This window comes from Choloepus didactylus, chromosome 6 (genome assembly GCF_015220235.1).
Source record: "Choloepus didactylus isolate mChoDid1 chromosome 6, mChoDid1.pri, whole genome shotgun sequence".
NCBI classification, from domain to species: Eukaryota; Metazoa; Chordata; class Mammalia; order Pilosa; family Megalonychidae; genus Choloepus; species Choloepus didactylus.
Window position 1 is genome coordinate 76,708,724 of NC_051312.1, and position 16,445 is coordinate 76,725,168.

At 36.1% G+C, this 16,445-nt stretch overlaps 1 protein-coding gene and 2 pseudogenes across 1 annotated transcript; 2 read left to right on the forward strand and 1 right to left on the reverse strand.

Annotated features, from left to right (window-relative positions):
- The window catches only part of LOC119536993, a 299,931-nt pseudogene that overhangs the window by 187,761 nt on the left and 95,725 nt on the right, over positions 1-16,445 (forward strand).
- Positions 155-612, forward strand: LOC119536991 (annotated as a pseudogene).
- LOC119536992 (olfactory receptor 10A2-like) lies at positions 6,743-7,705 on the reverse strand. The gene has a single exon (XM_037839630.1). It carries the CDS (start codon positions 7,694-7,696, stop codon positions 6,743-6,745), a length of 954 nt encoding a protein of 317 aa, XP_037695558.1. The 5' UTR covers positions 7,697-7,705.

Consider the following 16,445-nt stretch of genomic DNA (forward strand, 5'->3'; position numbering starts at 1 on the left):
GCCCTAGCAGGGACTACATTGCCCGAGAGGCCTCGCTGGCGACTGTCATGTAGGCGCCACAACGTCTCCCTGAAGTGGAGCAAACAAGTTCCACTTGTCGGTGAGGCGAGTGGACCAGAGACAAGACCAGAGGCTGAATTCGGGATCTGACAAGATGGCCGGGCTGCCCCACAGGATTATCAAGGAAACCCAGTGTTTGCTGGCACAACCGGTTCCCAGTATGAAAGCAGAACCAGATGAAAGCAATGCCTGTTATTTTCATGTGGTCATTGCTGGCCCCCAAGATACCTCCTTTGAAGTTGGGACTTTTAAACTTCAACTATTCCTTCCAGAAAATACCCAATGGCAACCCACAAAGTAGGTTTCATGACCAAAATATATCATCCTAATGTAGACAAGTTAGGAAGAATATGTTTAGATATTTTGAAAGGCAAGTGGTCTCCAGCACTGCAGATCCGGAGAGTTCTGCTATCCATGTAGGCTTTGTTAAATTCTTCCAATCCAGATGATCCATTAGCAAATGATGTAGCAGAGCAGTGGAAGACCAACGAAGCCCAAGTCATAGAAACAGCTAGAGCATGGACTAGGCTATATGCCATGAATAATAGTTAAATCGATCTGATCATCAAGTGTGCATCACTTCTGTTCTTCTAAGATTTCTTCCTTTTTTGTTTGCATTTGACGCATGCTGTCTTAGAAACATTACAGAATAAAAGCCCAGACATCTTCATTGGTTTGGTGATTAAACGCACATAAACAAACCAATATCTTGTCTTGATTCACTGTTGTAAAGCATGAGCAGAGGCTAGAAATATCATCTGTATTGTTGCCATACATTTAAAGGCAGTGGCCCCTCTCCTGCTTTTATTCATGTTCCCAATCATAGTATAAGTATAAAGCACTGTGAATGAAGGTAGTTGTTAGAGTTAGCTGCAGGGGTGTGGGTGTTTTTCTTTATTTTATATTTATTTTTGAGAAGGCAGGTAATTTTATTTTAATTTTAGGACCCTCCCCCCTTTTATGGTGACCTAATTAAATACATTGGTTAAAAGCAGCTAACCAGTTTTTTAGAATATACCCTCTAGCCGAAGTTAACTTTATTTAGATGTTAGACATGGACAAGCTTGATTGTTTGAACCAAAATGGGAACATGAAACTAACATCACAGCCCTCACTAATAACATTGTGACTTTGCTGTCAAGTGTAGAATCTTTCCTTCATAAAAGAGGCTTGTGGCCATTTTCTGTGGCTTGTCTGGAAACTTCTGTAAATCTTATATTCTAGTAAAATACTTTTTGTTATTCTAAAAAAAAAACCTTAATATAGTCAAGAAGGAGTCCTGTGTGACTTGACCTCTGCCTACCTATGCAAAGCATTTCTCTCTTTTCCTTATTCACATTTCAGCAAAATAAATTTTCTTGGACTTTTATGACGCTCCAAGTTCTTCCACACCTGGAACTTTTATGATCTTCTTCAGTCTGGAATGCCTTTTCCCTATCTCTTAACTTACTTTCAAGAATTAACTTAGATATCATCACCCCAGGAATCTTCCTTAGATCCCCTGAAATATTCCTTTGTTATTGTTCGTCTTACTGTTCCTTTTTTCCCCCTCCATGGTACTTTTAACAATTTTCAATTTTATATATGTGAGGCCATTTATTTTAATATTCCCCATATATTCACACTGCTTTAGTGCTTGTTGAAAGTCAATTTGCTGAATAACTACTTTATCAAATTAATTTTTTCCTTTTTATTATTTATAAAGTTGAGAGCAACAAGTTTGAATGAATTGCAATTATTTTAACATCTTTGAAGATACCTGTAAAATTTTAGTTGATTTTTTTATTGTATCTTCATAGTAATATTATAAGTACAGTATTGTCAAATTTGTTTTTAAATTTTTTTGAAATTTAAGTACTGAAAAAATTTGTTTTAGAAACACTTAAAGAATATTTTTGTACATTCAAATATTATGCACAAATCTGTGAAGTTAAATATCAACATAAGTAAAATCAAGAGAAAAATGACAGGTAGAAAGTATTTTCAACTTGTTAAAAATATCTGATCCCCATTGTATGAAGAATATATAATAAATAGGAAAAATAACCAATAATCTAATAGAATAGAGGCAAAATATACAAATAGAGCAAATAAAAATGAATATTATGTGTTTTAAACATGAAGATATCCTCCCTACAGGTAAGATAAGTGAAATTAAAAATACAGATGGATACCCTTTTTTCACGTATTAGATGGGCAAAAATCCAAACATCTAGCAACAAAAGTTTTTTGAGAATGGTGCAGAGAAAGAGGCACAACCATTACTCATGGGATTGTAAACTGGCATCACCTCTCTATAGGTTATTGTGTCTACAATCTTTTGGCATTGCAGACAACGTTGTAATGATTAAGCAAGGCAACTATGTCTTCTGGTACTACTTCTATTCAATATTGTACTAAAGATCCTAGAAAGTGCAATAAGATGAAAAAGATAGAAAAGGCATGGTGATTGAAAAAAAAGAATAAAACTATCCATATGGTACATTAAACGATTATCTATGTAGATAATCCTAATGAACTTAGAAAAAATTTACTAGAACTAATAAGTGAGCTTAGCAGGTCATAGAAAACAATGTCAAGAAACAAAATTCAGTTGCATTTCCATATACTAGCAAGGAATAATTGGTATCATATGACCTTGAAATTAAAAAAAAAAAGTATATTTGACTGTTCTGTGTGTCCTTTATACATGTCATTTTGGGGCTAGTTCATTCTGAGTTGTTCAAGTCTTTTATATGCTTACTGATTTTCTCTCTACTTGTTCTATCAATTAATGAGAAATGAGGGTAGTCATCTCCTACTATATTTGTGCATTTGTCTGTTTTTCATTTCAGTTCTATCTGTTTTTCCTCTATATTTTGAAGCTCTCTTATTAGGTGTATGTAGTCTAAGTTAGTTATGGCCACTTGATGAATTGATCTCTTTATCATTATGAATTATTTCTGTTTATCCCTGGAAATATTAATAAGCACAGTGTATGGTTTGTAGTAAATGTCCAATAAGTAAAAGCAAAATAAACAAACTCAGAAAATTTCATGGATTTTGACCCCTAAATCTACTTATGGAATTTTATCTTAATGTAGTGACTCTTGATACAATTAGAAAAAGCCTAAAACTATGAAAATATTCATTTCATTGCTATTCACACTAAAAGATAAGAAACTATTGAATAGTAGGCAATAGGCAATAAACTAAATCATGGTACTTATTTACAGCCATTAAATATTATTATTACAGATAATTTGAAATAATTTGCAAAAGTTAAGATTTATGACTGTGGTCAAGAATTTTATATGCATTAGTCAACTTAATCCTTAGAACGATCCTGTATGGATTTTACCATGCTTATCTCCATTGATAAGTGAGAATGCTCTGTCTTAGTGTACTTAACTACTTGTCCAGTGTTAAATTTGGCAATATGTTTATGATATTAAATGATAAGAAGTACTGTACAAAAATGTACATGCAGTGTGTTTGTAGCTGTTATCAAATGTTAGCAATTATTAGAAATAAATGCAGTAAACTATTATCATAATTTATTTCTGTGTGATGAGATTTGGGTGATTTTTTCCTACTTTCTACCCTTTAGATTTTTATCCAAATTGTAATGGGAATGGTTTTTGGTTATACATGGTAAATAATCTCATTATGTAGAATTAATCAGACACAGAACTTTCTGGATAAGTTCACTCTCTCCAGTAATACCTGTTAAATGGTGTGCCGGTTTGAGTGTATTGTGTCCCCCAAATGCCATTATCTTTGTGGTCTTGTGTGGGGCAGGCGTTTTGGTGATGGTTGGATTTGCTTGGAATGTGCCCCACCCAGCTGTGGGCAATGATTCTGATGAGATGTTCCCATGGAGGCGTGGCCCCACCCATTCAGGGTGGGACTTTATCGGTGGAGCTATATAAATGAGCTGACTCGGGGGGGGGGGGAGGAAAGTGAGTGCAGCTGTGAGTGGCGTTTTGAAGAGGAGCAAGCTTGCTAGAGAGGAACGTCCTGGGAGAAAGCCGTTTTGAGGCTGGAGCTTTGGAGCAGACGCCAGCTGCCTTCCTAGCTAGCAGAGGTTTTCCAGATGCCATTGGCCATTCTCCAGTGAAGGTACCCAATTGCTGGGGTGTTACCTTGGATGCTTTGTGGCCTTAAGACTGTAACTGTGTAGCGAAATAAACCCCCATTTTATAAAAGCCAATCCATCTCTGGCATTTTGCATTCTGCAGCATTAGCAAACTAAAACAAATGGTCATACAGTTTCAGCTCTTATTTCATTACAAAACTGCCTATTAATTTTAGGGCAACATTTTGTTTTTGGAAGTTCTTCATTATATTATTAACATAACTCACAGTTAGGTTGTAATGGGGGGAAAATCTTACTTGGTATTAGAAATCAGCTTCATATCCCACCTCTGCTGTTTGCTGAATGTATGACCTGTTTCAGCATTAAAAAAAAATGAGGAATTAATTTAAATAATGTATGAGGTAATTGGTGAATGTTAGAGTTAAAGGGAAAAAAAGAGGAAAGGAGGTAGAGTGACAACTGTGTGTAGAGTCCATGTAATTATGCCTTGAGAGGAGAGAGGACCTTGTGGCAATGTAGTGTTGGATCATAGAACTTCAGTATTTGTTTCAAGAAGCTGATGAACTGAGTCAGTTTTTCATACTGCACATGGTTCTAGTTTAGGTTATATAATCTTCTTTGTTGAGTAAAAGGGGTGATAGCACCCCCTGAATACACTGTGGTAATCTATCTTAGTTTCACCACTCTCCAACTAAAGGAAAAACTCCATTATTCATGAGTTTCCATTACAACTGTTTAAATTACCCAGGTCTGTAGCCTCAGTTATAGGAATGAGAATGTGAAAATATGTAAGTTTACGTCCACACTTTTGGGTGTATGAAACTGCTCACAAAGTAATAATTTACAAAAAATCCTTCATTAATTTCTACCCATTAACTCTAGCCCTGACATCAGTAGATAATACTGAGTGGTTGATACTGTCTTCACTAACTTAATTCTCCAAATATTTGAAGATGGCAATAACATAAATTCTCTTAACACAAAATATTGCTCACTTCTTCATTTGAACTCTTGTAATCTCAAGGTCTTTGAAAGTCTGATTATCCTTCTATAAAACTTTCTTTTTTTCTAGTTCATCAATATGTGTCTCAGATGAAGGATTGTCCAAATGTAGTCTAACCGTTATGGAACGCTATGAAGCTATCAATCCCTAAAAACCAAGTTACATTTCTATTAAGGCTATTTGAAGTTGTATTAAATTCATGTTCCTCATGTCTTTTTCACATATATTTGTTTACTGAGGTCCACCCATTCTGCTCTTTTAAAATATGTTCTTTGACTTTCAATTTTAATAATTTAATTAATTTGGCTATGCATTTCATGGTACTGAGAAAAGTACAGAAATAAGATTCAAGACACCTGAGTTTTAGTTCCAACTGGATATGACCAAATATCTTTGAATTTTGCTTTCCTTAGCTATAAAATGAGAGGTTAAATGAGGTCTTTGCTAAGAGCAAACACCTTTAGGGCGTTTACAATGTGTTTTGTCTTATTGTAAAACTTTACATTTGATATAATTTACTCTTCAAAACAAACCTATCAGGTACATACTATTATTATTTGCAACATTTTATAGATGAGAAAAGAGGCCTAAAATGTTTGATTGATTTTCCAAAGTTTACCCAGCTAGTAAATGCAGAGTGGTCTATGAACCCAGGCAAGGTCCCTTTCTGTTATGTAAGATTCCATTATTTCAGGACTGCATTGACTGCATTGTTTTTTTCTTCATAATTACTATTGTTGAAGAAATTAAAAACTTCTAGATGATAATAATTGCGGTTTTTCTTCTTTTATATCTTCACATCAACAAAACATTTTTTTTTTTAAATTTACAGGGGCTAAACAAAATATATAGCAAGGATCCATTGCAAGCATTGGAAAATGCAGGATCATGGGTAAAATTGGTTTATGAAATTTGGAGATTACTTCAACAAGGTTTAAGAACCTTAAGATAGAATTAAGAGAGAAAAGTGGAAAATCAGGTCATTCTACCTGGGAAAAATAAATAGACTGAGGAATGAACTGTTTAAGGCTCCCGGGTTTTTAAAGACATTAGCGTTGTGATTTGTGATTCACTTGATTCCATCCATATTAAATACCAACAAGTGTAAGAGGCAACACTGCTTCACAACATAAGAAATGAAATAAAACAGAGAAGAGTTATGCAGTAGAAGGGATTGTTGGCTTTACTTTCTGCCAAATGGAGTCAGTCATGTCCAAAGGAAGATGAAATTCCAGATGACATTTGATTTATTCATTCGTGGGTCCCCACGTTTTTACTATAAGCAATTTCATACAATGTATGTCACAGTGGCAAACATTAGCAATGTAAATACCTAGAATAACTTGGCCACAGAAATGTCAAAATGCCAATTGCTGAATGCTAAGGAAAACAATGCGAGTCTATAATGGGCAGGCAGAGGAGTTTGGCTGATAGTAGTGCAAAACTACCTCTGTGATCTTTTCTTACCACTAAACATTCCAATAGCCATTTTAACATTCAGATTTCCTCCAATGGAAATATGGGAAGAGGCAGAGAAGAATCTCAATATGAAACTGGCTCTTCCCCATTCAAGGTATTCTAACCATAAACAATCTTTATGTCTATAGGATGCAGTTTCTGAGAACTAAGGTCTTATGGAAGATCCGGCAGAGAGCATTCTTTACCTCATTATTTCTCAGGCTGTAGATGATGGGGTTCAACATGGGAGTCACAACAGTGTAGGACAATGACAGAAGCTTCTTGCTCTCAGGAGAATTATTGGATTTAGGCCGGAAGTATGTGAGGCTTAAAGATACATAGAAAAGGGAGACAACAAGGAGGTGGGAAGAGCATGTAGAGAAGGCTTTTTGCTTCCCTTTAGCTGAGGGAATCTTGAGGATGGCAGCAGCAATGTGAGCGTAGGAACATAGGATCAACAAGCAGGGTGTCATGACAACAAGAATGGTTCCGATGATGGCATAGATCTCAAACTGTGCTGTGTCTGCACAGACCAGCCTCAGCACAGGGGGGCTGTCACAGAAGAAGTGGTTCACCTTGTTGGTGCTACAGAATGGGAAGCTGAAGAGCCATGTGGTCTGCACAGTAGCTAGTGGAAAGCCTGGAAACCAGGAGGCTGCAGCCAGTTTGGCACAGGTCCTTTGGTCCATGATAACTGGGTAATGCAAGGGATTGCAGATGGCTACAAAGCGGTCATATGCCATGGTGGCCAGGAGGAAGCATTCAGCAGCCCCAAAGAAAAAGGAGAAATACATCTGAGTAGCACAACCAAGGAATGAGATGGTTGTTTCCCGGGCAAGCAGGGTCCCCAGCATCTTGGGCACAATGACTAGGTTGAGGCCAATCTCTAAGAAGGACAAGTTTCTGAGGAAGAAATACATGGGACTGTGCAGCATGGGGTCAGCCAACGTAACCAGAATGATGAGGCTGTTTCCCATCAGAGTGATGAGGTAAATGATCAGGAATGTCAGGAAGAGTGAGGACTGTATTTCTGTAGGTAGGGAAGAGAAGCTCATGAGAATAAACTCACTCACTTTTGTCCAGTTTCCTCCAGCCATAGGTATAGGCACAAATCCCCTGCTCCTGGTGGACCTGGAGAGAGGTTCTTATTTGGGAGAGTCAGATTGTGAATTCATTGCTCAGATACCTTCTCTGTGACAAGGAAAGAGGCAAGATCAAAATCTCAGTTGGAAGAGAAAAGGTCTTTTAAGGTCTAAAATTAAAGACACAAAGAGGAATGTCCAGAGTCTAAGCCCTGAGATTGGCCTGGATAAACGTCTGGAGGAACTGATATTTCTCTGTTTGCACATTAACAAGTACAGAAAAGCTTTGTAAAGTCAGAAACATGAGCTTTTCAGTCCCTGATGGGGCCACCAAAGATATTTTGAGGGCAGTGAATTTCCTGCAAATACTAAAATCTTGAGAATCATGGCCCCAAGGTTATAATCTCATTAAAGAACGTATATATTTGAATTAACAAAACTTTAAAACACATTTATAATTAAAATGCAGAATAATGCATCTCATAAATTTTCTGGTCTTTTTGAATCTTTAATGCCTAGTTAGAAATTGGGATATGAAGGATTAGGCTACATGTTGAAGACCATATATGCCAAATACTGAGTAGACAGGTCTTAGAGAAATTGAGGAACTTGGCCAAGGACATGCAGCAATTTAATGGCAGATCCAGAATTCCAGGTACATCTGTGTGGCTCCAAATCCAAGACTGTGCTTCATCTGAGTGTCCTGCTTTCCTGTGGGGACTAGATCTTATTGCATAAGGGAATCAGGATTGGAATTTCTGCAGAATCACATTAAAGACAGAGTAAAGGAGAACCAAGAGAAGCACCAGTAGTTACATAAAGATATTCAGGAGATTCCGTAGGCTCCACTGGATCCTCCTTTTGTAAAATCAGCTTCTAGTTTGCAATTGATGATCAAGATGTGTCTCCTTTTTTATCTTGGTATTCTTGAACTTCTAATTTTCACAGGAAATGGTGAGATAGGGTGGAAGTGGAATGGAATGAGATGCTGGGATAAATAAAAAAGGAATTGATCAGCTGTAAAAAGGAATGACACAAACTCAGACTCAAAGGGACAAATAGTGTTTGATCTCACTTATTTGAAATAATTAGAATACGCAAACTCATAGAGTCAGAATCTAGAATAAAGTTCACTAGGGGACAGGGTGGGGATAGGGAATGGGAAGTTAAAGTTTAAAATGTACTGGGTTCCTATATGGAATGATGGAAGTGTTTTGGTAATAGATGGTAATGACGGTAGCACAACATTGTGATCACAATTAACAGCACTGAAATATGTATATCTGAATATGATTAAAAGAGAAAATGTGAGATTGTACATATAACAGAATAAAAATTATAAAAAATTCCACATAAGTACACTATAGGAACAGTGAATCCTAGGCTAACTCTGGACTAGAGTTAATGCTACAATTACTAAAATATGCTATCATCAGTTGTAACAAATGTTCCATACTAATGCAAGGTATTAATAATAGGGTGGTATACAGGAATCCTGCATTTTATGCATAATTGTTTTGTAAACCCTTAATTTCTCAAATAAAGAAAATGAATAAACAAGCAAACAATAAAGGAATTGAATGTGATTAGAGAACTATTTCAAGAAAAGTAAAAATTCAGTAACAAAAATAAAATCATTATTAGATGCAGAAAAGAACAGAATTTACACCAGGTTAAAGAGAAACAAGCATGTCATCAATCTGTTCTACATTGTACAGAACTAATGGTCTTGTATGCCGTAATAGACCATTGGACTGTATTATATGGATGAAGAGGAGCCACTAAAAATTTCGATCAGGGAAATGACATGGTTAGTTATTGCATGTATAATGATTACTCTGACATGAGAGAATAAGTGGGGTGATATGACAGGTGGGGAGTGTGCAAAGCAGTATGCCTGGATTCAAGGAGATCAGCTGAGAGGCTATACCAGTAGCTGATCCTCCCCTACTCAATTCCTGTTTTATGATCCATTTTCCACTTTGTTACCCTATTGGCTAAAACAAATCTGGTCATATCTACACCTACCCACTTTCTGCTGCACACCTAAAGCCTTTGTAGTGGGGTGAAGGAGTCTGGAGTATAGAGTCCAGAGTCAATGAGTACTGCCAGATGAAAAACAGTAGGAAATTTCCATTCATACCCATTATATCTCCCCTTACTTCAAAGATCAAGGGTTTCATCTTCTCTATCTCCTACCAAAATTAATACTTAACTTTCTGTATATTTTAAGGATTAAAATTCCAAAACAATTTGAGTTGGTCTGCAGTGGCAAAAGTGTTTTGTGTAATATTTTGTTTTGAGGTGATGCAAAGTAAGAAAAAGAGAAGCATGGAAACAATATTAATTAGTGTGGCAGTTTCAATGCACATGGTTTTTCTCTTGAAGAAATATTGACTTCTTCAAATTATATAATAATCATTCCTTCTTACCTAGTCAGATTAGCCCCTCAATCCAGCAAAGCTATTATTGACAATTAGTTAGTAAGACCCAGCATACCCATGGGCTCTCAAAATTAAGATTTAGAGGAGTATTATACTAGGGCTAAGCAGTAGTGAGTGTGTCAAAGAAGCATCCACCTACTTATCTTTCAGGAATTAGTCAATTGAAAAAAAAACAGATTCAAGCAAAAATGCTATAAACATCTGAGAAGCACTACAGTGAAGATTCAAAAGAAAATATTCAAGAATGTACAATTAAAATGAAATATGAGGAGGAGGAGATAAGATGGTGGCATAGAGAGCCGTGGAAGACTGTTAGTCCCCCTGGGACAATTCATAAATGACAGAAAAATTAGTAAATTACCTGGAATAACTGCGGGGAGACAAACATGACTGTCCACTCATCATACACCAACCTGAATTGGGAGGAATGCCCGAGATCACAGCATAAAATCTGTAAGTAAAAACTGCAGACCTGTGCCGAGAACCGAGAGCTCCGCCCTCACGGAAGCCTCACGGTGCTAGAGAGCAGAATTCTCCAAACAAGCGAGTGTACCTCAGCCCAGCTCCAACTGGGTTTGAATATTAACCTCTCAATACAGACTGTGAAACCCCAACAAGCAGACAGAGGCTTTTGGAGACAACTGACCTTGGGAGAGTCAGGGGACATATCTGTTTCAGCATGGGGAGCCCAAATGATCAGGTGATATCTCTGGCTGACGGGTGAATCTGGGGGCTTTCTGTACCTTTCTCTCTCTGTCAACCTGGGCAGCTCCATGGAGAAAACCTCAGCCATTTTCAGCTCGCAGTGCTTTGCAGTAAAGAAAGCCTCAGCCATTTTAAAATTGCAGCACTCTGACCCAGACAAGGGTGGAGATAGCAGGGTCAGAGAAACAAAGAATCTATTTATTTGCAAATGACCTCTCTCTAGGGGGCATAGCTTCACAAGAGGAAAGAGGAGGGGCCCAGCTCTACTACCTGCCTTACATTCAGAACCAGACCCTAGAGCCTGGGGAGGGAGAGCTGCAGGCCACACCCCCTTACACCAGCCCATGACAGGCTGACAGGCACCACCTGCAGGGCAGAAAAGCACAGGGTGTGTCAATCCTCTAAGACACACCATCAGGGAAACTGGATACTGAATATTTCCTCCTTCTGTGACCTGAGCTTGTTTTCATCTTGGAAAACCTGAGTGGGGTAGCCTAGGAGGTCAGATGCCTAGACAACATAAAACTACAACCGACACTACGAAAAACGAAGTTATGGCCCAGTCAAAGGAACAAATTTACACTTCAACTGAGATATGGGAATTTAAACAACTAATGCTAAATCAATTCAAAAAGTTTAGAGAAGATATGGCAAAAGAGATGAAAGCTATAAAGAAAACACTGCACATACATAAGGCACAAATCGAAGGTTCAAAAAAACAACAGGCAGAATCTATGGAAATGAAAGGCACAACACAAGAGATGAAAGACACAATGGAAGCATACAACAGCAGATCTCAAGAGGCAAAAGAAAACACGCAAGAACTAGAGAACAAAACACCTGAGAGCCTGCATGCAAAGGAGCAGATGGAGAAAAGAATGGAAAAATATGAGCAACGTCTCCAGGAACTTAAGGACGAAAGAAAATACAACAATGTATGTATCATTGGTGTCCCAGAAGGAGAAGAGAAGGGAAAAGGGGCAGAAGCAATAATAGAGGAAATAATCAATGAAAATTTCCCATCTCTTACAAAAGACATAAAATTACAGATCCAAGAAGCACAGTGTACTCCAAACAGAAGAGATATGAATAGGCCTACGCCCAAGACACTTAATAATCAGATTATCAAACATCACAGACAAAGAGAGAATCCTGAAAGCAGCAAGAGAAAAGCAATCCATCACATACAAAGGAGTCTTAATAAGACTATGTGTGGATCTCTCAGGAGAAACCATGGAGGCAAGAAGGAAGTGGTGTGATATATTTAAGATACTGAAAGAGAAAAACCACCAACCAAGAATCCTATATCCCGCAAAACTGTCCTTCAAATACGAGGGAGAGCTCAAAATATTTTCTGACAGACAATGAGAGATTTTGTGAACAAGACATTTGCCCTACAGGAAATACTAAAGGGAGCACTACAGACTGATAGGAGAAGACAGGAGTGAGAGGTTTGGAACACAATTTTGGGAGATGGTAGCACAGCAATGTAAGTACACTGAACAAAGGTAACTATGAATATGGTTGAGAGAGGAAGGTTGGGAGCATGTGGGACACCAGAACAAAGGAGGAAAGATAAAGACTGGGACTGTGTAACTCGGTGAATCCTAGAGTGTTCGACAATTGTGGTAAAATGTACAAGTATGTTCTTTCACGAGGGAGAACAAGTGAACGTCAACCTTGCAAGGTGTTAAAAATGGGGAGGCATTGGGGGAGGGATACAATCAACATAAACTAGAGACTATAATTAACAGAATCACTGTATTATATGCTCTTTAATGTAACAAAGTCCATATACCAAGGTAAATGCAGATAAGGGGTGGGAATAGGGGAGGGGTGTGAGACACTTGACGTTGGTGTTGTGTGACTCTTTATTCTATTTTGATTTAAGCTTATCTTTCCTTTTGCACGTTGTGATGGTAGCACGTTGTGAGAATAACTAACAGTGCTGAATGGTGCATGAATGAGGTGGAAAGGGGAAGCTCAGAGTCATTTTTGTCACTGGAAGGAAAGTTGGAGGTCAAAAGATGGGAATGTATAAAACTGAATCCTACGATGGGCAATGTCCGTGATTATCTGTAAGAGAATTAGAAATCTCTTCCATGAACCAGAACAAATGTATGGCAATACAACTAGAAGTTAGTAATAGAGGGACATATAGGGAAAAAATATATACCTATTGCAAACTATATACTACAGTAAGTAGTATTTCAACATTCTTTCATAAACAGTAACAAATGTACTATATCAATACTATAACAAATATACTATACCAATACTATGAGTCAACTATGGAGGGGGGTTGGTTAGGGATATGGGAGGATTTGAGTTTCCTTTTCCGTTTTTTGTTTTTTTTTTTTTCTTTTCACTTCTTTGTCTTTATTTCTTATCTCGAGTAATGAAAACGTTCTAAAAATTGAACAAAAATTAATTGTGGTGATGGATTCACAGCTCTATGAAGATACCGGGGGCAATTGATTGTACACTTTGGATCTTTGGATAATTGTATGGTATGTGAACAATCTCAATAAAAATTAAAATTAAAAAAAATGAAATATGAGGAAGAATCTTAAATTATATGAAGAAAATACAATATTTTACAACTTCTATTGAGGTCCAGGTGATGCAATTATCTGATTGGTCGCTGGAGTTTAGAATCTAAAGGAGGAGATATTTAAGCAATCAATTGTAATATATCATGATGAAGGTCACAATAGAAGAAATGTACAGAAGAAGAAATGTAGTTTGGCATCGTATTAGGAGAAAGGACACTTACTGTAGCATATGAAGGTTTTCTAGGCCACAGAGATGAAAAAGAATTTGGCTAAGAGTTAGGAACAAATTAATAGGGAATTATATATGATTATGAGACTATTATAATAAAAAGTTACAATACTAGAAATAAAATCTTAACTGGTGAAATAAAGTCTAGACTTGACCCCGCCTAAAATAGAAAAATTATATTGACAAGCTTGAGGTGCTCTCACAGAAGGTACAGAAAATGTGATACAGATGAAAATAAGAAAAAATTGGAAAACAGAAAACAGAAGTCAAACTAACAAGTAATTAATGTTCCTGAAGAAGAAAACCAAACAAACAGAGTACAAATAATAAATAGCAAGAAAGAAAATGAATACTTTACCGGCTGAGTAAAATGAATTAGACAATAACAAGAATTCATGAAGCAGCAGGAAAAATCAGTGAAGAAAGGCAAACAACCAGTGAGGCTCTGGTCAACAATTTGATTTTCGAGAATATTTAAAACATCACAGCATCCATGCAGGAAAAATATCAATTCTTAAAAATAATGCTTACTCACACTGACCTTGGACTTCCCTTCAGCACTGAAAAGACAGAACTACAAAGTACATGAAGCAAAGGCTACAATTTCAATAAAAAATTGTTTCAGGACTTTAGCAAACTATATTTGTCTTTGCTCAATCTCACACATGCACATACACACACAAAATCAAAACAGTTTTTAAAAAAAGAATAAATAATATACTAAACCCAGTATATCAATTAGAAACTATTTAATTTTTATTATAAAACACCCCAGTCCTCTGAATTTCAGAATAAGCAAGCAGAGTAAAGTCACATGAGATATGAACACAAGTTAAATTAACAGGTCATATCCAAGGTAACAAAGGAGATGTCCCTTTCTGAAAAAATTTGGAAGAAATACGAGAAACATGTAAACATCCTTAATCTATACTCTCAACAAAATTAAAGGAAAAGATTGACTATCAAAGAGGCAGTCATGAACATCATAAATTTGCACAGATAAAATTAGCTGGAAATAAAAATGTGATTTCCAAAGGAAAAGACTGAAAAATAGTGCTGGATACTGAAGCAAACTGAATAAGGAAATTTTTGAGAATTTGTAGCTGCATTGGGAAAATTATGAAGAGATCAAAATGATAGGAGAAATTTTTAAATTCAGGAATTAAAAATAAAGGAATGTATTAGGAATTCCAGGTTGAGAAATCAAAGCAGAAGGATGAGAAATAAGGAAAATAATAACCGTCAGTGATGTAAAGTAAGATGAGAGAATTCCTTAGTACACTACAAAATAAATGGAAATATATTCACACAAATAAGTCTTTATCTTTGTGTTATTTTTCTTTTAATTTTGAGGGTAGAGAAAATTCCTTTAAGCATTCAGACTGCAAACAAGTAAAATGAAAAGGCAAAACCACACAAATCATACCCCAAAACCTTTGAGGCTACTTACAAGAAAAAACAAGAATTCAGAAGAGCAATAGATTTCTGCTGGCAAAACAAAATGATAAAACATAGTGGGCTTAGGTTTATAAAATTTGGAGGGGAGATTTGAGACTTATTTTCATATAAAATAATAAAAATAAATTAATTTGGTTTTCAAATAAACTTAGAATTCAAAGAGACAAAGAATGGAGGAAATAGAACTAAAAGGAGAAATTAAATTAAAAATTGTAAAATGGTAAAGAAATTTAAGAGTTGCCCTTTTAAAATATTTAAAATAGAGGCCAAGTGCTGGCAAATCTGATGAAGAAATAAATGGAGAACTCAAAAATATGCAATATTAGGAATAAGAAGTGGGAAATAGCCCCAAACACAGAAGTAAAATTTTAAAAATATGAGTATCATTACATTAATACATGTGTGATTTTGAAAATGCAATTGATGATTTTCTAGTGATATGCAGATATGAAGATAATGATTTTACATAGAAGTGTGTTCAGGGCCAAATCATTACAGTGAGAAATAGGAAACATCCATTAATCCATAATTGAGTAGGTAAATTATGATGCAGGCATTTGAGGAAATATTTAAGGAAATATCATGTATGCCATTTTTGAAGAACATTCAGTGCTACAGAATAATACTCACCATATAATACTAAATGAAAATTAAACAAGAATACATATCTGCACATGTAAGACTCCTACTTCATTAATAAGTGTACAGAAGAAAGAGGATTGAAGGGCTAAGTAAAATTTTAGCAATAATTACCTTCCAGAGTTATGAAGACAGAGGCGATTATTTCCCAGTTATACTTTTATGATTTTCTAAATATTCAATGGTGAGCTGCATTTTTAATGTAACAGCAATAAAGCATTGGTGATGAAAATGTTGACCATGTCTTGGTAACATTTACTGAATACATATTAGCATTATGTCATGTGTTTTCACTTTTGTTTTCAGTTTCTTCCCACAACTGTCTGATGTAGATGCCATTATTAATCTTCCCCAAGTTTGCGATGAAAGAACTGAAGGTTAGAGTGGTTCAGTAATTTGTCAACTTGCTTACATGGGTGATAAAAGGCAGAGCCCCCACTCAAAAACATAATCAGAAAAAATATAATAAAAGTAATGTGGGATTTCAGAAAGGCATGCAATATGAATACAGCCTATTTCTTAGGTCTCAACTTCGGTCTTCTCACTATCCGTATACTTGACTCTCTTCCAGTGCAAAGCTTCCATTCATTGTTCTATACCAGGAGTAAGTAAACTTTTTCCATAAACGTCAGACAGTAAATATGGTTTTGGGAATCATGCCATCTCTTTTGCAACTACTCAATATATCTAAACAAATATATATATATATATATTTATATATATATCTCGTACCT

Excerpts from the sequence above, each read along its gene's own strand:
- LOC119536992 (XM_037839630.1), bottom strand. The coding sequence starts at position 7,696 with ATGGCTGGAGGAAACTGGACAAAAGTGAGTGAGTTTATTCTCATGAGC.